Source organism: Erpetoichthys calabaricus, chromosome 15 (genome assembly GCF_900747795.2).
Source record: "Erpetoichthys calabaricus chromosome 15, fErpCal1.3, whole genome shotgun sequence".
Lineage (NCBI taxonomy): Eukaryota > Metazoa > Chordata > Cladistia > Polypteriformes > Polypteridae > Erpetoichthys > Erpetoichthys calabaricus.
In genome coordinates this window covers 65026993-65050225 of record NC_041408.2, presented here as the reverse complement: position 1 = coordinate 65050225, position 23233 = coordinate 65026993, and the positions used below count along the sequence as shown (strand labels likewise).

At 36.9% G+C, this 23233-nt stretch overlaps 1 protein-coding gene across 1 annotated transcript in view; it reads right to left on the bottom strand.

The window, feature by feature from the left end:
• Positions 1-210: 210 nt before the first annotated feature.
• The window catches only part of prkn (parkin RBR E3 ubiquitin protein ligase), a 1136346-nt gene continuing 1113323 nt past the window's right edge, over positions 211-23233 (bottom strand). The window contains exons 11-12 of the mRNA XM_028821112.2: positions 7929-8046; positions 211-7678 (exon numbers count right to left, since the gene is read on the bottom strand). Of these exons, the coding sequence (XP_028676945.1) occupies positions 7569-7678; positions 7929-8046 (228 nt within the window). The 3' untranslated portion in view covers positions 211-7568. The remainder of the gene's footprint in view (positions 7679-7928; positions 8047-23233) is intronic.

Sequence of the window (23233 nt, the reverse complement as noted above, 5' to 3'; positions counted from 1 at the left end):
GGAGGCTGGGGCCTATCCCAGCAGTAAAGGATATTATACTTGAAGAAGACAATAAAGGAATAAAAATTGCAGTGCCAATCTTGAGGTAGAAAATTGCAAAACTGAAACAATGGCGTTAAGAAACCAAGCATAAACAACTGTTGCAAGTAAACGTAGCAAAAAAAGAATATGTATTTCATCATACAGTATAATAAAACCAACCACCCATCATGTCTGATTAAAACTTTATTCATGACAAATGTTCAATATCACAATTTCTAACAGGACATTGTGGCATGCTATATCCTAGAGCTTCAAAATATGAGTGAACTTGATACAGAAGTACAATATTTTTCCAGTTTTGATATTTTAATCCACATTACTGTTAGCTCTCCAATATTATCTTGACTCCAGTATATTATACTGAGATGCTATAGATATAATAGTACTGTTAACTTCTGTACTGTAGTTACAATCCATCCATCCATTTTCCAAGCTGTTTATCTATTTAAAGGTTTTAGGGAGCTGTGCAAAATGGGAATCAACCATGAATACGGCCCCGGTATGTTGTGATAATTAAGCAATGAACTAATGGACAGATAGTGTTGGACTTCATTTATGTTAATCAGTTTCAAATTACTTTTTTCCTGTGTGTTTAAACAAATCCATGAGTTTATGGACTGTATACTTTATACTTGCCATTTCACCTGAGAACTTGACACAATACTCTGTTCCTGGCCTCAGTGAAGACTGCTGTACAAAACTAACCTGAATTGAGTTAAATTCAAATAATAATATACTGTAACTGTGATTTGGAGGATCAGTAGTCTAATCCATTGTGTTGCTAACTTAAAGCTGCAAGAGTCAGGGTTCAAATTGTAACCTGGTTAATGTCTTTGTGCAGTGATTGCATGTTTTCCCCTTTTCTGCATGGGTTTGCTCCTGGTTCACTGCTTTTTCAACCACATCCCAAAGATGTTTAGGTGAGGTTAATGAGGCACTCCCCTCCTTTCATTACAGTCCTTGGACTTATAATTGACCCTGCATTTTCATTTCAAAGTCTTGCTGTGGATTGCAAAACTTCTTTTAATCATTTAAAGAAGTTAGTTAAAATTAAATTGCATGTATCTATGCATGATGCCAAAAAAAACCCGTTGCAATTCTTTGTTTGCTTACCTGCCTTTTAAAACCTGCAGAAATACTAGTATGCTGAAAACACTGTGTGTGTACTTGAAATACATTTTAAAAATATCCATATAACTTCAGTTTTATTAACTCATCCTTCATGGTTGCTTACTAAGGTGTGGATTCACTTTTAGTTTCTCTTTCTTATTTATACAGGTAAATGTGTTACTGCATCTGTTCCCTTTTACTGTATCCCCAGGATCTTCTCACCTTACACACACTTTTTTGGTTGTTACACAAGCAAAACTGCACCCTATAAGCAAATTTTGTTCTATTTGTGCATGCTCATGGAGCAGTCTTCTATGGTTTACACAGGCCTCAGCATCCCTGGGTGTTTGCAAAAGAAATTTTAAAGTCTCCTCCATTAACTTTTATCCAAGGCTTTTTATGTTCTCTTTATGTTTTAATAGTTTTGATGTTTATTATTATAGCATTTATTTCAACTTCCTCTGTTTTGATGAATGTTTTTATATTTATATACAGTAAAGACGACTATGTTATTGTGTGTGCTGTATAAACGATATTTATTACCTGCAAATTTCTCCATTATGACTCTGGGAAAAGTGTTCCCTGGCACAGGCTTGTGTTCTGTCCTGGGCTCGCTTCTGCCTTGTGTCTGTACAGCCAAGACAGGGCCCTGCTCCCCTCAAGTCTATTCAGTTGACTGGTATACATTAGGCTTGGGGTGGGAAACCACTGAGATGTCGACTTCACGGAGTTCCTTAAAAATCTAAAATTGCAACAACTGTTCATATCACAATGAGCGCTCTTTGGATATGGTGCCATCTAGTGGCATTAGTGGAGGTCTGGCACGTTAAACAAATGTGTAGATCAAGATACAATTACACTAAAATATAATAATACTTTGGCTCTGAAATCATCCAGATGAACCAACAATTTATAATTATTTATACAAAGCAACCCAACTACCTCAGCAAAACTTCTGGTGCTGCCAGCTGCATTACTAAACTGTTAAAGGAATTATGAAATGACATGTAGGGTAGTAGAGTGTAGTGCTAATAGTAGAAGTTGTGAGTTTCAGGGCTAACATTAAATAAGAAGACTATCCACAATGGTCCATTAATTTTTTGGAATAAGCAAGCTTTGCCATGCTCTCTGATGTATAACAATTACGTTTTTTGCTTTGCATTGTTCATATTTCATCAACAGAGCACAGGTATAGTATATCTGATATTTCATTTCATCCTGTTAGCATGACATGGATATTCTTTAAAATATGTTAATATTCTACTGTAATCAATAAATATTTCCCATTTTATTTCCCCCCAATGTTTATATTCATATCAAGTATGGCATGTTAAATATATTACTGTGTAATCTAATTAATATGCACACAAAAACTGTGTGAGTACTTATACGTTGTAGTAAAACAAAAAAATCTGTTTCATTGCAGTTAGCCCACGTGTTTTGCAATAGGTTGGGCTAGCCTAAATGACAGTTAGACCACTAATGCCATTGCAATGTGCCTAGGCTGTTTGGAAAAAGTTACATTCCTTTCTGATTAGCCCAGTCCATTGCAGAACACCTGGGCCACCTACAAAGAGATTTTTTTTTAAATTGCCAACATATGTAGATTTACACAAATATGCAGAACTCACACAGTATATCTTGAACTTTCTTTTAGGTTCGGTTTGTGAGGCTCCATCCGGCAAGCCATTGTGAGGGGTCAGCAAGGAACCTTAAGTTATGCTGGGGACCAGGGTGAATATTGTGGAAAGACTCATTTGGGCTTGCATGGACAACATGTACCAATTGAGGCTGCCCTGACCTGGTGTCATTCAAGGCTAGCTCATGACCCAGAAGTGAGGGAACTACCTAAAGTTACTTATGGGCTAAGGAATAAAAGAAGCTTTTGACCAGAAGGCTGCTGAGCTCAGATTTGGAACTAGAGCTGCACAAAAGTTCATCTTGTTGCAGGTAGAGAGGTCAGCTATGGTTCAAAAAAAGTTGCTGATGGGAAGAAAAATAGCATATTAATTTGAGTTAAGGTGGGAAAGTGTTCATAGGCAGTGAGACAGAGAATATTACCTGGCAGTCAGGACCAGAGGTGCCAGCAGTTTATTTTTTAGTCCCTTTGGTTTAATACTGAGATCTTCCATTGTGTTGTCCCTCCTTATGTTGATTAATAAATCACAATATTTTAGTAAACTAGTTTATATATACTGTAGCTCTTTTCTGATTTCAGGGATGCAACAAGGGATTTTTCCTACAATTTGCAACATGTATATCTAGAGTGAAGATCACCTGTACCATTTACCTTTTTAATTGCTGTCCCTTATTTTGAGTTTCCACAGCCTCTGCCAAACAGTGTGTGATAGTGCTGTCATAACTGCACTGTATAGGCTTATAGGTTTATTTCGTCATTATAGTCACATGTACAGAGTACAGTGAAATTCTTTCTTGCATGTGCTAAGCTACCCAAACTGTATAGTTTTTTTTTTTGCCTGCTAGTGTGCCAATGTTCCCTTCTAATGTTATACTGTGGGTGTGTTTGACCTTTGTAGCTCTTTGTGATACTTGCCATATAAATCTGCAGACTTCCACACTCCTCCTGTCATCTCTCAGTACTTGGTTTGCCTGTATTAATTACTTAGTATTTCTGAATGTCAATTTTGCTTTGTTCTATAAATCCCAATATGGACTGGTACAACATTCAGGTTTGGCTTTTGACTTTTGCCCACTACTGGAACAGACATCAATTCCTAGTGTTCCAGAGTTAAGTTAGTTAGTTGAAAAATGGATGGTGGCCTGGGTCCAAGCCATTTATCATTATCAATTTGTGAATAATTGTCCATTTGTTTTCTTTTTCATCATCACAAATTTTCACATTGTCCTATTTCAGTGGTTCTCAAACTCGATTCTGGAGACCCCATTTGGCAGCAGTTTTTTATTCCAACCAATTTCTAATTTTAGTTGGACTCCTAGCCTTTATTAAACAAGCTATATTATTTCACAGTGTTTTAGGGTCAATATAGAAACTACAAAACTAACTATTGTTTTACTACTAAACCCATTTCCAGAAAAACTGGGATATTTTCTAAAATGAAATAAACATAAAAAAATTGTGATTTATTAATTCTCTTGAACCTTTCTTTAACTTGACAAAAGTATAAAGAAAAGATTTCCGGTGTTTTCATTGACCAAATAAAAAAAAATTTTGAATTTGATACCTGCAGTGCATTCAAAAAAAGCTGTGACAGAGGCAAAATAATACTAAAAAAGTTCATAGAAAATTCAATTAACATCATTTTGGAAGATTCCACAATGTCAGGATTTGGTATTAAGGGAGCATCCACCAAAGGCTTAAGTCTTTGCATGCAGGGATGGGTTGAGGCTCATCACTTTGTGCCAATCTTTGTGAGAGAGTTGTCAATCAGTTCAAAAAGAACATTTCTTAAAGCAAGATTGGAGAATTTAGGTCTTTCACTATCTACAGTATATAATACTGTATTGCAAAAAGAATAAGGGAATCCGAGGAAATCTCACAGCATAAAAGGCAAGGCTGGAAACAACGGTTTAATGTATATAACCTTTGAGCCCTCAGGTGGAATTGGAAAACTGTTGACACTTACCATAGTCCTCTGCTGCATCCAGAAGTGCAATATGAAACTCTTGTTACACAAGGAGGAAGGGGAGGCCATACATCAATTCTGTGCAGAAATGCCACAAAGTTCTAAGGGCTTGAGCTCATCTCAGATGGACTGGAATATGTGCTGTGGTCAGATTAGTCCATGTTTTGTCTTTTTTCAGGAAAAAACGGACATCAACTTCTCCATGTCAAACACAAAAAATACCATCCAAACTGTTATCAGCAAAAGGTGCTAAAGCCAGCACCCATGGCATGGGTGATTTACAAATGTTTGTACCGTTAACACGGAGACATATACTGAGATTTTAGAGAGACCAATGCTGCCATCATGGCAATGTATTTTCCTGGGAAGTTAAAAATGATTTCAGCAGGACAATGTCAGGACTCATTCTGCCTGTGCTAGAACAGCGTGGACTTTGTAGACACAGAGTGCTTGTGCTTGACTGGCCTGCCAGAAGTCCAGGTCTGTCTCCAATGTATGTCACATCATGAAGAGGAGAATCAGACAATGGTGACCATGGACTGTTGAGCAGTTGAAGTCTTATATCAAGCAGGAATGGACAAAAATTCCACTTGCAAAACTGTAATAATCAGTTATCCTCAGTTTCCAAATGATTAAAAGGTGTAATTAAAATGGAATATAATGTAACACAGGGGTAAACATGCCTCTGTCCCAAATTTTTTTGAGTGTTTTGCAGGAATCAAAGTCTAAATATATTTTTATTTACAAAACTAGGGGGCTTTGCCCCCTGCTCGCTTCACTTGCCAACCCCCGGGCTGGCTCTACACATTGCCACTTTGCGGTTCAGACGTTCGCGTATGGGGATGTGGATGTACAATTTTAACAGACTGTTATTTTCATGGGAATTATTACATATACATAATACAACTAACTATTTTACATTACAGTGAGTAATTAACCATGTTAAAGAATAGTAAAACATAATAATTTGAAAGTAAATTATGTTTCATGTTGCGTTAGTGTTATTCGTTGCGTTATACAATTTCATTCTGTTTGGATTTGAAATTAACAAGCAAATACTTTTTAAACTTACACTTTTACTGTAAAACTTCAGTAAAAACTATTTTTTGAATTAAATTTTTGTCAATATCGCATTGAATTTTGATTCTGTGTTTGGACTTACATCGTGACAATGCCAACGTATAACTGCCCATGAGTGAATTTTGTTTCTTTCTCTCTAATAAATAAACTGACTTTTTCAAATGTGCATCTCTGTGATTTGTTAATTATCTTTGCAAAAGCTATTCTAACGGGAAACTTTTAACGTTTTAATACGAATGGCATATCAAGATCTCCTTTGGTGTCTAATGTTATCTGCGGGAGATGTACTACATTTCCTTTCTTGGATACATCCTTCTTTCAATAGTAATTCGGGCGGTGGAAGACGATACACTGTTAATGGGTGTAGATATTCTTCGGAAAATTGTAGCTGATGTTTTCATCTTTCGCACGATCGCTACCAACTGTTTCAGCATAATCTATCGATTCACATTTAACCAATTTGCCATGTAACCAATCGACAATTTTCACGTTAATTCATTTGACTTCATTGTTTTTTGGTGCTAGGATTGCCCGTGTACTCATTTCTTCTGTTGATAACCCTTCGCGATGAAATTCTTCAATAAGATTTGGACATAATAAGTCTTCTTTTATTGTGAACTTAAAGTGAGGAAAACGTAAAAATTTATAAGAGCTAACAGAGCAGGAACTCTGTCTGTCAAAAGCATTCACATGAATGAGAGGTGAGAGGGCCATGTGTGTGGTTGAATATGGTTGAGAGGAGGGCATGACTTGAAAGAATCTCATGGCCAAAGTCTCGTCTCGCGGGACTTGAAATTATCTCTTTGAAAAAGTCTTGTCTCAGGATTTCCTTTTATAATAGAGAGATATAATAAAGTTAGTTAGTGAAAACACTGAAAATCTTTTGTTTGTACTTGTGTCAGTTAAAAAAGGTTCAAGAGGATTAACAAATTACAGATTTTTATTGCATTTTAGAAAATATCCCAACTTTTCTGGAAATGGGGCCTTGTAGAATGTACCAAGCATACATGCATGTTACATGGGGATAATTAGTGTTTTTTAACTTGGATTGTAAGATTATCATGATTTTCATTATCATTTTTCTTGTGTTCTGGTTATTTAATTCATTGTATAATAGTGACTATGTTAGTGGGTCTGACATTGAAGTAGTTGCAGACTTTCAGTATTCCGTGTCATTTGCCAGGGTGTCTTCTCTGTTGGTTGATAAATGTCATTATGAGGATATAATTAAGGGAGCAAACTACACAGAAAAAATGGAACATTAGTAATAAAACAACAAAAGAGAACTAAGCATTAGAAGGTGATATTTAAAGCTATAGCACAAATACAAACATATCTAAATCTCTTTTAAATGTAAGAAACATACTACTGTGCTTTTCTGAATGCAGAATAAGAGAAGGAAAAAAAGAGACCAGCTAACTAAATGAGATCAGGTAGAGGTCAAATGGCTCACAGATTGTGAAACTGGTTGGAGCAAAAAATGGAAGTCACAGTGGGTCTCCAGGACTGAGATGAGAATTGCTTTCTATATCAATCAAATATTGATTGACAAACACACTATTAGCTTCTCTGTGTTTGAGTCTATAAATATTTTAAAACAACAGGCAGAGATGAAAAAGTACTTTCAAACATGTTATAACTTTTAATGAAATGATGTATCACAGTGTGCTTCAGCAGAGAAAGTCTTCAGATTCGGGGGTGTCTAATTCAGTTGTTCCTCCATTAGTAGGTTCAGTCAAACCAGTGTATTCCCCTACAATTCTGGTTCCACTCAATGCTGCAGTGCCAGCACCATTCAAATTTGCAATTCGGTCTGGGGCAGGTCATGTGCATACAACCACCTGGTCACAAAGGCAGAGACATCAGTAAGTCAAACTAATTTATACAGTGAAAAGGAGAGCAGACAAAGCATTATAGATCCTGTTAGTAACTCTCTGAGTCAGAGGACCATCAAACCTTTTTTGGTCCAGCCCAGCAAGTGAGTACAAAATATTTAAATTTTATTGTGATCTGACAGAACTGTGTTGAACACTTCTAAAATGATGGCCTACCACTATCCTTCTTTAGTTTTATCAGTAGTAGAGCACATACCATTTTTTTCCACTGGCACCTGGCACTTGGGGCAGGGTTTAGTAGTATTCTTGATAGTTTCAGATGAAGCATGCTCCCATCTGGCACGCCTGGCAGCTTCTTCATTAATCGTGTATGTCTGCAATTACAAATAAACCTTCAATTCTGAATTTTACATTGTACAGCTAAAGTAAAAGGACACTGAATATTATGCATTTTACAATAAAACAAATCCCATAATTCAATCTTAAAATATTATCAAAGTTTATAAATATCCATCAATCCATTCAGATCCCACTTAATCCAGTGCAAAGACATCTGGAAATCTACATAGCATCAGGTGCAAGGCAGGAATCAAAACAGATGCAGTGCCCATTCATGGTAGGGTCCAGTCACACTCTTATTTATATGGGGCAAGTTTAGAATCACCAATTAACTGACAACATACTGTACGTCTTTAGGATGTGGACGAAAACACCAGAGTACCCAGTGAAACATTCATTGCGACATGGGGAGGAATTCCACAAATTCACTGGACCATGACTCAGATGCAGATATTTGCCTACCACTGCTCCACGATGCAACCAGATTATGAAAAACTACTTGGATTTCTTGATATTCATAGATACAGAATGAAAAAGATGGTAAGTTATAAAAGTAGGTTCATTAATACAGAAATTGTAATGTTCCATGTGTAACTTAGGCCTTTCATGTGCACTGAAAGCTGCTGTATGTGAGTTCAGTTCCTCTTAATGCAAGGCAAGTTTATTTTTATAGCACAAATTCATACCAATAGGTGATTCAAAGTGCTTTACATAAAAGAGGATAAAACACAATAAAATTCAATAAAATGAAACAAAAGGTAATACAGTTGTAGTTTAGTGCAAATAATTTTGAAAGACGAAATTCACCAAAGCATTTTTCACAGCAAGTACGCCATGTTCACCAGTGACATTGTTTGCCAAATATTTTCATAGAAATTTGTCGTGTGGCGGGCTTAGGTGAACATTTTTTTCCAGGCTCCCCATGATGCTTTGTAAGGCCAATATGAAATCACAGAGCTGTTTCAGCCATGCGCAGAACTTTTACGCATGCCTGCTGTAAGACAGTAGGGCGGAGTGGTGGCTCTGAGGCTAGGGATCTGTGCTGGATCTGCTGGTTTGAATCCTTTAAAAGCCTGAAGTGACTCTTCTCCGCTGGGCCCTTGAACAAGGCTCTTAACCTGTAATTGCTTCATCCTGAGTATGACATTAATCTGCATCCTGCCCTGCAAGCAGGTCCTCCAACTTGCACAGAAAACTTGGGGGTTGGTGGCAGGATTGGCACTCCAGCCACAATAAAAAAAAAAAAAAAGAAACCCTCACACTGGTCCAGTGTAGTGCTGAGGTGTCACCCGTTGCATGGCTGCATTCGGGTCCCAATCCAGGTCGTTCATTATGTAGTGGGTGTGGCAACGTGCATGCTCCCAGCAAACCTCTGTACTGGTAAGACAGTAGCCGACACACTGGCAGATTTCCATTCCACGTGAGTTTAACAAAAAAAACAAAAATCTTGCTATATTACTGGAACTGCACTGCCAAACACCGGACATGCTGAGAAATAATAAAAACAGAAGATTTATTACTATTTACAAGGCTTTTCATTATCCTTGATGGAAGATAAAATTGCTATGCATCTGTACAAATACATAAACAAAAAAGATGTTTCCACTGGGCCTGGAGATGTGACTTCTAACAATACTGTAGAACAAGCCAGTCTTGCACCGCCACTTCAGGGCATGACTAATGTGTGCCCCAGGACTGGCACTTTTTCAGCCGAATGACCTTTGTTTTATTTACTTATTGCTAGTTTGTGATTGTCTGTTGTGTTTCATTTGTGGTAATCATTCAGTCTGCTTCTTTCATTGTCTGTGGCACAGAGGCTGTGTTACAGCTGACATCACATTTTTGGCCGCATTAATCAGTTCAGAAATGCTGTCAAGACTTTTTCCTAGCCCTTGGGGACACTCTAAATGCCTTTGCACCATTATATAATACAGTCAAAACTTCTTCAGTTCCTCCTTCCCCATTGACTTCAATATATGTTGTGGAGCTTGGCGAAGGTTGCAAACATTTCTGTAATTTTCAAGGCAAAGTGAATTTGGTGGGGTTTGCTTGTCACTACACAGTATCTGGATCAACCAAAGGCACAAAAAATAAAAATGTGTTTAATTTAGATTTAAAAGCAGGAACTGATCGGGCATATCTAACATCTTTAGGTAGAATGTTCCATAGTGGCTAAAAGCTATTTTGTCCTATTTAGTTCTAATTCTGGGTACAACCAACTGTCCAGTTCCTAAGGATCTAATTTGGTATATGTATATTCAACTAACATCTCTGTGATGTATTTTGGGTTTAAGCCATTTAATGACTTGAACACTAAAAGCAGTATCTTAAAATCAATCCAATGCAGGTAACTGGATCCCAATGTGGAGATCTAAGTACTTTAGTAACCTGTTACCTTTCTAAGATTTAGTGAGCATTCAGGCAGTATGTTAAACAAGCTGCAATTTTTTAATTGCCTTTGGAGCAGGCCTGAAAAAAAAACCTTTGCAGTAGTCTAATCTGCTGAAGATAAAGGCATGAATATGTTTCTCTAAATCTGTTTTTGACATCAAACCTCTGATTTTAGAGATGTTTTTGCCATGACAGAATGCTGACTTAGGTACAGTTTTAATATGAGTACTAAAACTAAGATCTGCATCCAGATGTACACCAAGATTTGTGGCTTTTTAATACCTCGGAGTTGAGATAGGAAGCAACTCTAAACCTTTCCGGTTTAGTTCCAAATAATATGATTTCTGTTTTATCTTTGTTTTGCAGAAGGAAGTTTTGCTGCATCCAGAGGTTTTTGTAGGCTCTCTCACATTGTGTCAGTAGGGATAAAGTCATTAGGAGACTCCAAATGTTGTTCCAAATGTTTCAAGCTAATATGTTTTGGATGCAGATTTAAATTTCCATTAGTGTGCCTGCCAGTGATCAACAAAGTTCAGCTACTCACAGCACCAGTGTCTTGTGTGTAATTTACACATGCCTTGCATATCTGTATGGGTTACCTGAGAACAGTCCATATTTTGGTCATTATAGACTTTAAATTGGGCCTCTGTGAATGAGTGTGAGGGGACTTGTGCCTGGCTGAAAGTTTGTTGTTGCCTTTCGTACATAACTGTCAGGACTCACACCAGCTCCTGGTACCCCTGAACTGGGTAAACAAGTTACAAAATGGATGGATAAATGGGTCAAGGCTATTCCACGTTGTCAGTTTGAGAACAATGGCCCTGTTTTTTTTTAGTTTTTTATCATCATGTATTTCCACATTGTATTTCTGACATAAAATGAAGTAATGGGATTAATAAAGTATCTATCTATCTATCTATCTATCTATCTATCTATCTATCTATCTATCTATCTATCTATCTATCTATCTATCTATCTATCTATCTATCTATCTATCTATCTATCTAATAGAAGAATATTTTTCTGAGGGAGGCTTTCCATTTCATAGACTGTGACTGTAACTTTTCCTTTTCCTTTAACTTACAGTATCATTATCCCAGCTCTCTAATTGGCATCTTTTCTTTATGATTTTTTTTTTTTGCCAAAAGGTAATTTTTGCATTATATGAGAATAACCATACTTACAGTATGTGGGAAATACAAAATGTGATTATTTTATAAAAGGGCTATAGTATCATTGTGTTTGCTGCCCTCTTGTGACGCAAGAAATAATTCTTGAAGAATTCTTCTGCCTCAGCCCTGCTCTTGTCTTTGGGTCTATGAGTCTTGACAGCAGGGGAAACAAAACCCCAAGACGTAAATTTTCACCATGAAATCTGATGACACTTTTTGGAATAACTTTATTTTAAAAAGCTATATTTTGATAGTAGCAGTAGACAATTAAGCATTAAAGATTGTCGTGGGATACTTTTTTGCTCATCATATACTGTATTAGCTTATTTAGTAACTCATTAAAATCATAATAAATGTTTTAGGTCAACCATAATGTGTGTTACAGAGTATGAGGACTTGAGCTTCAATTGTTGGAAGAAGTTACAAAGAATTAGTTGACAATTAAGTGACATACTTGAGGCTCAACCAACTAGCAAACCAGACCTCACATTTGCCTGTGTTCATGGATTTGAAACACACTTTTGCATTATTCTTTTCTAAAAATTGGACCCATGCAGCACTTTTATAAATTAACACCCATACTACTCTACTATTTTTCAGTACCCTCAACATATTATTTATTATAGAAATACTGGTCCATATAAGGAGATATGAGCCATGGAGAGACACCAAATATCATGATTTCAAGACAACAATATTTCTACCTTAAGACTGTCACTCAAATAAGTCATTTGTTGCCATTATCTGTCACCAGGTGATCTTAACTGCCCTTTCATTATGAGCATCTTCACATAGAGTAATGGCAGTAGTGAATAAATCCAGTTTCAGAGGTAAAGATCTGATCAGGCTCTAAAAATGGCTGGATGGACACTAAGACAGCTTAGCTGATGGCTGAATGAGACCATTTCTTGACCAATTTTTTTATACTTGACCTTTGCTTAAACTGTGTGATTACTTTCTTTTATTCTTTTTTTCTCTTTTATGAACGTTCTCTGCTGTTTGATCATTTCCTCTTTCATTCACCAATCCCCCAGACACACTTGATGGTGGATATGCCTTATCTAGGTGAACAGAGAAATGCTGTTTTATCTCTCTTGGACAAAAGTCCCCCACTAATGTCGCTCATTTTCCAACCAGCTCACATCTTGCCTGGAGATGGAGCATAAGTTGCCTCGAAAGCTTGCATATGATCTTTTTAGTTAGTCAATAACATTTGTCATCTTGCTTGACTTCTCATTACATCCATAATTGCTAACACGGTACAACACCCTAGTACTACAAACCAGCTTAATATAAGAAAACATCACAGGGCTGGAGACTATCATGGCAGCAAAGGTCTCAAGGCAGTAAACAACCATTAATGGATAGGTAGTCCATGACAGGGCCTACTCACACACACACTACAGCCAATCAACCTAACTTGCACAACATTAGGGATGTGGGAGGAAAACTGGAGTACCTGGTAGAAAATCCACATAGAGAACAAACAACACATAGTCAACATCCAAGTGCAGAATTCCAGGTTTGTGAAGCAGAAGTGCTAACATGAAAATTGTTGAATTTCAAAGAGCAACCTCATTCAGTAGCTTTTCTTTACAAGCCAGATAGGCTGAACAATAGTAACAGAGAAAAATAAACTCTGGTGAGCAAACACTTGTGATCTGCTGAGAAAAACGACAAGCTAAGGACAGCGGAAGGTACAGCTGGCCTAGTCCACTCTCCTCAATTCAGAATGAAGTGATGAGAGAAAGACTGAGTCATTTACAAATGGCTACAGGTCTCTAGGGGCACAATAAAGAAGGGGACATATACCTGTTTCTTGGTTCAAGAGCTGTTAAAGTGCTGGACCCAAGCCTGGTGATATCTACTATTTAGTTAAGAGACAGAATTTAGCTGAGGACTGAAAGAGGTGTCTGTGTAAGTGTTTGCATGTTTTACCTTGTATTCCTTACCTAGATTACTATATTAAACAACTAAGAATTGCTTCAAGGTTTCAGATATTCCAGCGTGTGCAGGATATTTAAATTGTAACAATAACAGTAAGTGTTTTTTAAGAGTAGAGCATGTATTTGGAAGGCAGAACAACTGGCTGTGGCCTGGATTATTGGAATAATTTTCTAAGGCTGTGTGAAAACACCTTTTAAATTTTTCAGCCTGTCAATTTAATTCAGGAAAATTTGTCAGCTGTATTGACTTCACGTGAGAGAAGTTTTGTTATGCAGTATAAGGCATTGTGCCATGGCAGTAATGTAAGCAAACTTCCGGCATCTATTTGTACCAAATGATCTTGTCTTGTTTATAACATTTCACATGTTCTGATGTGCACATTAGCATTCAGGAAGGGTACTAGATCTGGGACAATATAAGCCACTTCATAAATCATACATTCAGCACAATCACATCTAGTAAGTCATGTGCAAAAACAGGACCTAACTGAAGTTTATAAAGTACAAAAATATACATATGAATCACTTAGAGATCTGTACATAGACGACGTCTTTGCATCCTACGAACAATTACATTCCAAATTTTACTTTCCAGAAACACATTTCTTTCACTACCTTCAAATTAGAAACTTTGTTAAACAGAACCTGCCCAATTTTCCTCACCTCCCACCTCCCTCTATGCTGGAAAAAATATTGATCAGTCTTGAGGACTCAGACAGCATTTCTGTAATATATAAAACCATTTTACAGTCCCTCCCTTTCATAGATCCAAGAGGACAGTGGGAAAAGGATCTCTCACTCAACATCTCAGAAAAGGAGTGGAAGGTAGTAATGCAGAGAATCCACTCGAGCTCCATATGTGCAAAGCATACAATTATTCAACTCAAAATTATATATCGAGCACATCTGTCTTGTTTAAAATTGTCCAAAATGTTTCCAGGACAAGATCCAGCCTGCGAACGTTGCAATCGAGCTCCAGCCTCATTGGACCATATGTTTTGGGCCTGCACCAAATTAACATAATTTTGGACCAAACTCTTTAAATGTCTTTCAGACAGCCTTGGTGTCACAATCCCTCCTAACCCACTAACAGCTGTGTTTGGTGGACTCTCAGATGGGCTTAAAGTGGAGAAGGACAAACAAACTGTGATTGCATTCACTACACTATTGGCACGTAGACTTATCTTGCTCATCTGGAAGAATCCTAACTCTCCTCTTTTAAGTCAGTGGGTAACTAATGTTATATACTATTTGAAATTGGGAAAAATCAAATTAGAGGATCTGTGCAGAACTTTTTAAAAACCTGGCAGGATCTAATCAATAACATTTTAGAATAAGCTTTTAAAGCACTGAGGAGGCAGATTCTCCCCCCTTTTCTTTTTCTTTTCCATTTATCTTTATTCACTTATTAATTAATCTATTTACTTATTTTTACTAGCTTTAAGTTTTACTCTGCTGGCCATGCTCTCTTTTTCAGGGGTGGGGTTGATTTATTTTCGATCCTATTTTTGTAAAAATTGATCTATTTGTATGGAATGTTGTGTGATTACAATAAAATCATAAAACATATATATGAATCAAACCAGAAAAAATGAAAAGAATAAAAAACTCAGTAATAACTCATAACTCAAACAATAGGAAAGTGTTATTTGTATTTGTTAAAAGCCATCCATGAGAAAATTACATGAAAATACTACAAGGAAAAAAGTATGTAAGATATAACATAAAGCACAATTATTGGAAGCTAGGCAAAAAAAAAAAAACTTATCTTGAATTATTCCACTCATGTATTAACCCACTTCTTCAGTGGGCCACAGGGACTGCATGCCAACATCTAAAAGAAGAGTAGGGCTGCAGGAAATTCCTTTTCCTGCCAGAAGGTGGTGCACTTGCACCCTTGAAAGCTCTTTCAGATTTCCAGCTGATTCAGGAAACATTTACTAAGACAAGAATAGCTGTCCTCAGAGGAGGAGACAATATGAAAATGATGATGGAGTCTGACTAGTAGATGGAGCTTTTAGTAGAATATGATAATAAAAAAAAAAAAAACATGCACAAGATGTTGCAAGGGCCCTAAAACCCACAACAGGACAAAAGACAAACCAGAGACAAATGAACACAACCAAGATGATGCCACCTGTGTCTTGCTGCAATGCACATAAGCAATCCACAGTCCAATTGGAAGATAGAACTTTTAGTTGTAGTAGTAGTAGTACTAGATTGTAGGCAGGTTAAACCCCATCCAGTCCATCTGGTATAACAGGGCGATGCTCATGGAGGGTGGCGTCTCGTTTGGACCTGGTCTCACTGGAGAGAGAGAACACCATGTGATCGATTTTAAAGGCAACTGGCCTGTCATTATAGCACCACTGACAGCATGTTTCATTTGAAGTTTTTTCTTTTGTTAGAATTAAATGGGGTTTTGCCCGGTTGACACCTCAATTATTTTTAGATTTGCCTTCCCTCACCATTCACCTCACTACAATATTTTTTGTGATGAAAAATTTGTTATCTGTGTTGTATGAAGTTCCTGTTGTTGAATTAAAATTTATTGAATCTAATCTATACAATTGCCACTAGTCAGTGGGAAGCATGCAAGTCAGAATCTCCTTCTATTGTGTATAGATGACAATGAACTTGAACTTAAAATTAATCTGCTGTTAGTTATCATCTTCATTGGAACATCTTGTTAAATCAGCCACCTAGCTTCTCTTCTTATTCTATAAAGTTCGAGATACACAATAGCATGTAATTGTATACACACACATTCTATATATACATTATCCATCCATCCATTATCCAACCCACTATATCCTAACTACAGGGTCACGGGGGTCTGCTGGAGCCAATCCCAGCCAAAACTGGGCGCAAGGCAGGAAACAAACCCCGGGCAGGGCGCCAGTCCACCACAATATATACATTATATACTGTAGTTTTCAAATAAAATATTTTAGCAGCACCTGTTGACCTTTGTTATGCTTCATCCACAGTTTCCTGTCAACTGAAATTACACAGTCCTCACTTGGCTCCTGAGTTCCTTCAAAATCAATTGAAAATTGAATTTGTCACATAGTTTGAATATCATTCTGGCACTGACTCAACACTCCATTATAAAATGTAGAATTTGCTTCCTGCGTCTAGCTTTGTTTTTTTGTTTTGATTACCCCAGCAGCTTTACATCTCTCAACAGTGTTTTTTGTTTTGGCCTAGTTTTTTTTTTTAACTACAACTTTTCAGTTTCTATTTTGATGTACTGTAATTGGATTCTGCACTTTTCATGTATTATTATGATCTTGTGTCCTCTGGTCATCTGACTTGTATCCTTGATTCTGCCCTTAAACAAGGAGATTAGCAGCTTGTGTCTATGAATGCCGACATAAGACCTCGATGTCCTATCATTTCCAACAAATTCATAAGAAAGCAAATGCGGGTATGCATAAGCCGGGGAAGATGCTGCAGAGGTTGACGAAGGTGAAGATACTCGACAGGGTTTTCTTTTATTTAAATTTTCATGTTTTCTAAATCTTCATTATTTAATTGTTTCAGCTATAGTGGAAAAGGCAAGATTACAAATAAGCAGAAAATACACAGAGAGAGTCAAGACTGATTGTCAAAAATGGAACTGTTTAAAAAAAACATTTTTTAAAAAATGCGTTAACCTAAATACATTGTTGTCAAGTTTCTATAGCTGCTTTTTAACCACTACAAGGTTATGAGTAGCTGGAGGCTATTCCTAAAAAAATGTACAAAGGACACACTGACACACACACCCAAGTAAGATCTGCTTATTTTTGGGATGTATGAGAAAATTGGAAATCAGCAGGCATTGGAAAGATATAAGTAAACCGTTTTCTTCGGCAGCTGTTATAGTGGATGCCACTTCATGGTAACTGTACATCGCTAGAAGAGTTACCAAAAACAGTAAATCACAGAGTTCTCCATATGTCTGACATAAGAAGCAAAGATGCCTACTAGGATCAATCGAGATAATATAAAAACAGTCAAAACTGAAAGTTGCCCAAATTATGCGACACATTTAGTGTAAGGAGTCAAATGTTATGTTTACTGCTTTGATAAGAATAGTCATTAATCTTGGTGCCAGGAAAATGCCACATAGTGAAATGTCTCATACTTAGCCTGTACTTTCATTTGGTGTATCAACTGTATACTGTTCCAATAGCCTGCTCACTGATTTGACACCATATGAAATTAAGATTGATCTTATTTTCAAACACTTCAAGGCAGAAAAAAGCTGTTTTTTAACTAATTACAAAGAAAACTAAAACTAGTTAGTTTTTTATATATATATACAGTGGTGTGAAAAACTATTTGCCCCCTTCCTGATTTCTTATTCTTTTGCATGTTTGTCACACAAAATGTTTCTGATCATCAAACACATTTAACCATTAGTCAAATATAACACAAGTAAACACAAAATGCAGTTTGTAAATGGTGGTTTTTATTATTTAGGGAGAAAAAAAAATCCAAACCTACATGGCCCTGTGTGAAAAAGTAATTGCCCCCTGAACCTAATAACTGGTTGGGCCACCCTTAGCAGCAATAACTGCAATCAAGCGTTTGCGATAACTTGCAATGAGTCTATTACAGCGCTCTGGAGGAATTTTGGCCCACTCATCTTTGCAAAATTGTTGTAATTCAGCTTTATTTGAGGGTTTTCTAGCATGAACCGCCTTTTTAAGGTCATGCCATAGCATCTCAATTGGATTCAGGTCAGGACTTTGACTAGGCCACTCCAAAGTCTTCATTTTGTTTTTCTTCAGCCATTCAGAGGTGGATTTGCTGGTGTGTTTTGGGTCATTGTCCTGTTGCAGCACCCAAGATCGCTTCAGCTTGAGTTGACGAACAGATGGCCGGACATTCTCCTTCAGGATTTTTTGGTAGACAGTAGAATTCATGGTTCCATCTATCACAGCAAGCCTTCCAGGTCCTGAAGCAGCAAAACAACCCCAGACCATCACACTACCACCACCATATTTTACTGTTGGTATGATGTTCTTTTTCTGAAATGCTGTGTTCCTTTTACGCCAGATGTAACGGGGACATTTGCCTTCCAAAAAGTTCAACTTTTGTCTCATCAGTCCACAAGGTATTTTCCCAAAAGTCTTGGCAATCATTGAGATGTTTCTTAGCAAAATTGAGACGAGCCCTAATGTTCTTTTTGCTTAACAGTGGTTTGCGTCTTGGAAATCTGCCATGCAGGCCGTTTTTGCCCAGTCTCTTTCTTATGGTGGAGTCGTGAACACTGACCTTAATTGAGGCAAGTGAGGCCTGCAGTTCTTTAGACGTTGTCCTGGGGTCTTTTGTGACCTCTCGGATGAGTCGTCTCTGCGCTCTTGGGGTAATTTGGTCGGCCGGCCACTCCTGGGAAGGTTCACCACTGTTCCATGTTTTTGCCATTTGTGGATAATGGCTCTCACTGTGGTTCACTGGAGTCCCAAAGCTTTAGAAATGGCTTTATAACCTTTACCAGACTGATAGATCTCAATTACTTCTGTTCTCATTTGTTCCTGAATTTCTTTGGATCTTGGCATGATGTCTAGCTTTTGAGGTGCTTTTGGTCTACTTCTCTGTGTCAGGCAGCTCCTATTTAAGTGATTTCTTGATTGAAACAGGTGTGGCAGTAATCAGGCCTGGGGGTGGCTACGGAAATTGAACTCAGGTGTGATACACCACAGTTAGGTTATTTTTTAACAAGGGGGCAATTACTTTTTCACACAGGGCCATGTAGGTTTGGATTTTTTTTCTCCCTAAATAATAAAAACCATCATTTAAAAACTGCATTTTGTGTTTACTTGTGTTATATTTGACTAATGGTTAAATGTGTTTGATGATCAGAAACATTTTGTGTGACAAACATGCAAAAGAATAAGAAATCAGGAAGGGGGCAAATAGTTTTTCACACCACTGTATTATTTTACCTTAAATAAAGTGAGTCTTGCTTGAGTCTTGCACCTGATGCTATGAGGAGAGACACTGATTGTCCATGACCCTTCAATGAATTGAAATAGGAAATGAACGGATGGAGTTTATTTTTGAGGATCCATGCCTCAGTTTTTGGAAACATCTCACACAACACGCAAGTCCATCAATAACAGTACAGTATTTTATTAAAAAAAAATAGGACAGGGTAGCACTGTGCTTTCCTTTACACCTCGGGGCTGGGGGTTTGATTTGGAAAGACTAAAGAAAACAGGTTAGAAGTGGCAGGTCCTAAATACATGTTAGCAACACCATGGCACAGTCCATGCTGTATGCACTCCCAGATTGATCGCACAAAGTAATATTTTATTTAGTAGCTCTTTGCTGTATGCGAACCTGCTGCTGGAGGGTTTTATATAATCTTAGGCTGCATATATTTCTTTAAAGAAACACTGTTTTGGAGTTTCTTCATTTTTTTAGTTTAGGGGTCAATTTGTCAGAACCACACCTTCTAGATGTTTCCAAACACACCTCCACATGAGGTTTTGCAGCATGTAAACACTCTCCTTCTCCATGACACTGCTGTTAATAATGAAATGGTAGTGAAGTAAAGCAAAACATGAAAACCCCTTTTAAATCTTAAAAGCCAAATTCAACCCTTTTGACATTTAGGCACATTATAACACTAGAACCAGAGTCTATCCTCCAGATGTATCGTATTAGTTGTTAACAAAAAATACACTTTAATTGATTAGTTTTCACTATTCTGTGCCACAACAGGTAAAACCTCATAGTCACACCCTGCTTCTTTCAGTGGCAACCTTAAATTAAGTATCAGATCATTACTTTTTAATTATTTATTTCACCCCAGAGCTATAAATTGGATTAAGCAGATATGGGAAATTATTTTAATTATATTATTTATTATATTATATAACTATAACAATTATATTAATTGTTACTGTAATTCAAAATTAAAGAACTTTGTTGCATTTTATACTTTAAAATGTAAGCAATAATGGAATATCAGTGTGTGAGTTTCAATATGTACGTGTTATCAAGGTGTCACCAATCTATCAGGTTAAACTGTAGAGATGTTTTCTTTCCTGCATTAAAGCCTATTCTGAGAAAAAGAAAAATGTCTGATGATGATAAGATGGACTTGTGGTAGCCTAAGGTTCACTTAAAATATTAATATCAGGTGGAAAAATACAAACAGAGTAAGAATGTCGTGTTTGTAGGTATGCTCCACAATGTTCTTTCAAAAGCTCACCTGGTCCAGAAAAAATAGATATTCTATAAACTATGCAAGCGTTTGTTAGATATTTGTTAATTAGAAATCTGTCTCTTTTTTATAGATTAGAAGTAGAAAAATTTCTACTCAGCCTTCTTATAATTATCAGAATCTGTCAGGGCAGGTGCCTTCCAGAGGCAGTGTTTCTGAAAATCTCTCAGCTATTTCTTGTATTCTCTGTTGTTTACCTCCAATCATGTTTTAATCTTACTTATACAATGATTTTAATTAATGTTTGTTTTGTCTGTTTGGGAGAGAAGTTCATGAAAAGTGATGTAGAAGAGCAGGATATTTCATAATACCGTATATACTTGCGGATAAGTTCTCCTGTGGATAAGTAGGGACTGGATTTTACCATATAATTTCTGGTATTTTATAATGTCGGTCGTATAAGTCGAATGCGGAAAACTCATGCCAAGAGATTATGATATGCTAACGTCCACCTGAGAGAGTAACCACAGAGCACACTGCCTTTTTGTATCTCACACCCTCATACACCTTTATTTCAAGAGCATTCCTGATCTACAATGGAGCGTTCGATCAGAAGAAAATATGAAGCTCATTTTAAATTAAACGTCACTGAAGTAGGGAAAGGAATTGTTAACCGCGCTGCTGCAACAAAATTTGATGCATCTGAGAAACTGTCACGAGATTGGAGGAGTATTGCATTTTTGAATGGGCGTTTAAGTCGGGGTCTAATTTTATGATCGATTTTTCGGGTTTCAAGACCTGACTTATACATGAGTATATATGGTTGTTTATGCACATGCTTACTTATGCATTATGAGTCTATTGTGGGCCTACTGGTAAATGCAGGGCAAAACAAAAACAGGAGAGAGGGACAACCATAACAGCAAATACTAGGTATGCATCTAAATAAACAAATGCCATTATGTTTACAGATATTTTCACAAAATGGGGAGAAATACAAAAACAGAAACAGGAAGATGGTGGTGTAAAAAACAAGCTAACTATGCTACTCAAAAATCAAATCAAAACTAACTGTATGAATTAATGGAAATAGAAAGGGGAAGCACCAAATTAAATTCTTCCACATAATAAATAACTGCCAAAAAGGCTGGCTAACCAAATATGTATGTTTCAATTTTTTTAGCACCTACAGTACGGTACCACTTAACTTATGTATTATATAATGGTTAAAACAGTACTGGAAAAGAAATGTATGATTGCTAGTTTGTTAAACTAAGGTTATGCAATAATATTCAGATTCCTTATCCTAGCTCTCCAACATTTGCTCTGTTGAATGCACATTTCATCCTCTTTGTTTTTATATAAGGAAAACACACCAGCTACTATCATGTGGTCTAGTAAATACTAGGCTAGCAAACAGAGAGGAACGAAGATCTAGCCTATGTGGGTGCTCAATACTGGGGTCATGTTAGCTAAAGCCAGTGGTATATTATATAATGTTTTGTCATAGGGTATGTCAAAGTTGATCACTACAGTTACTGATCTCTTTACCGGAGGATGTCATGAATAGAATTCACAGTGTATGACAAATTTGACAACTCTGAGCAGACAATTCAGCACAGTTTCACATTTCCAAAGCATTGCAAGCTTAACCCTTTTTGTGACAGCCAATAATGTGCTACCTGACAAAGCTAGTGCTATATGAATACTTGAGCCTCATTTCTGTTTGTGAGGTCCAAAACAGCTGTGCTTGTAACCACGGTATATGTATTGCACTTCCGGCTGGATGCTTATAGGTTTTTAAACTCTCCCACACACAGAGCCCACCCCCCAGGACTTAGAACAGAATGAAACCTGTTTGATTTTGTGAGGAAGAGTCACAGAGAATTCTCTGCAACTGCCTTCAACTTTCTAAGATTACGTAAATGAAGTCTGCAACAGAAAATCACTGGAAAAACATGTAATGTGACAGGGCCTTAAAAGAAAGCAGGGTACAAAAGTGTAATTTGAAGATAGCAAACTCAGAGAAAGCCACAACAATATGTATTTAAAGCAATTCACTAAACATAGCAATAAATTTATTACTGGCTATTGATTATTAATCATTCTCATCTGTGTGTACAGCATTAACTACTTTGTTGGCCAAATTCTGTGGTTTTTGCATTGTGAATGTCTTTGTATCTTCATTAACTCTGATGAGTTTTACTTTCCTTAACAAGTTTCAATGGGACCTGCCCTTTTGGCAGGCAGTGTGGTGCAGTAGTAGAAAAGTTGGCCAGAAAACCACAGTCACCACTCCTGTTGCACTGTTTGAACAGATGTATGAAAAACAGTCATTTTTAAACTGCGCTGCAAGTACCTTGTGTTGTTGTTTGTTAGGAATGGTGCAATACACACTATTTGAATTTGAAAAAATCTAATTCTCACTTAGAGGATCTGTGCAAAACTTTTTCAAAACCTGGCAGGATCTAATCAATAATATTTTAGAATAAGCTTTTAAAGTACCGGAGAAGCAGATTCTCTTCCCCTTTTTTTACTCTGTTTATTT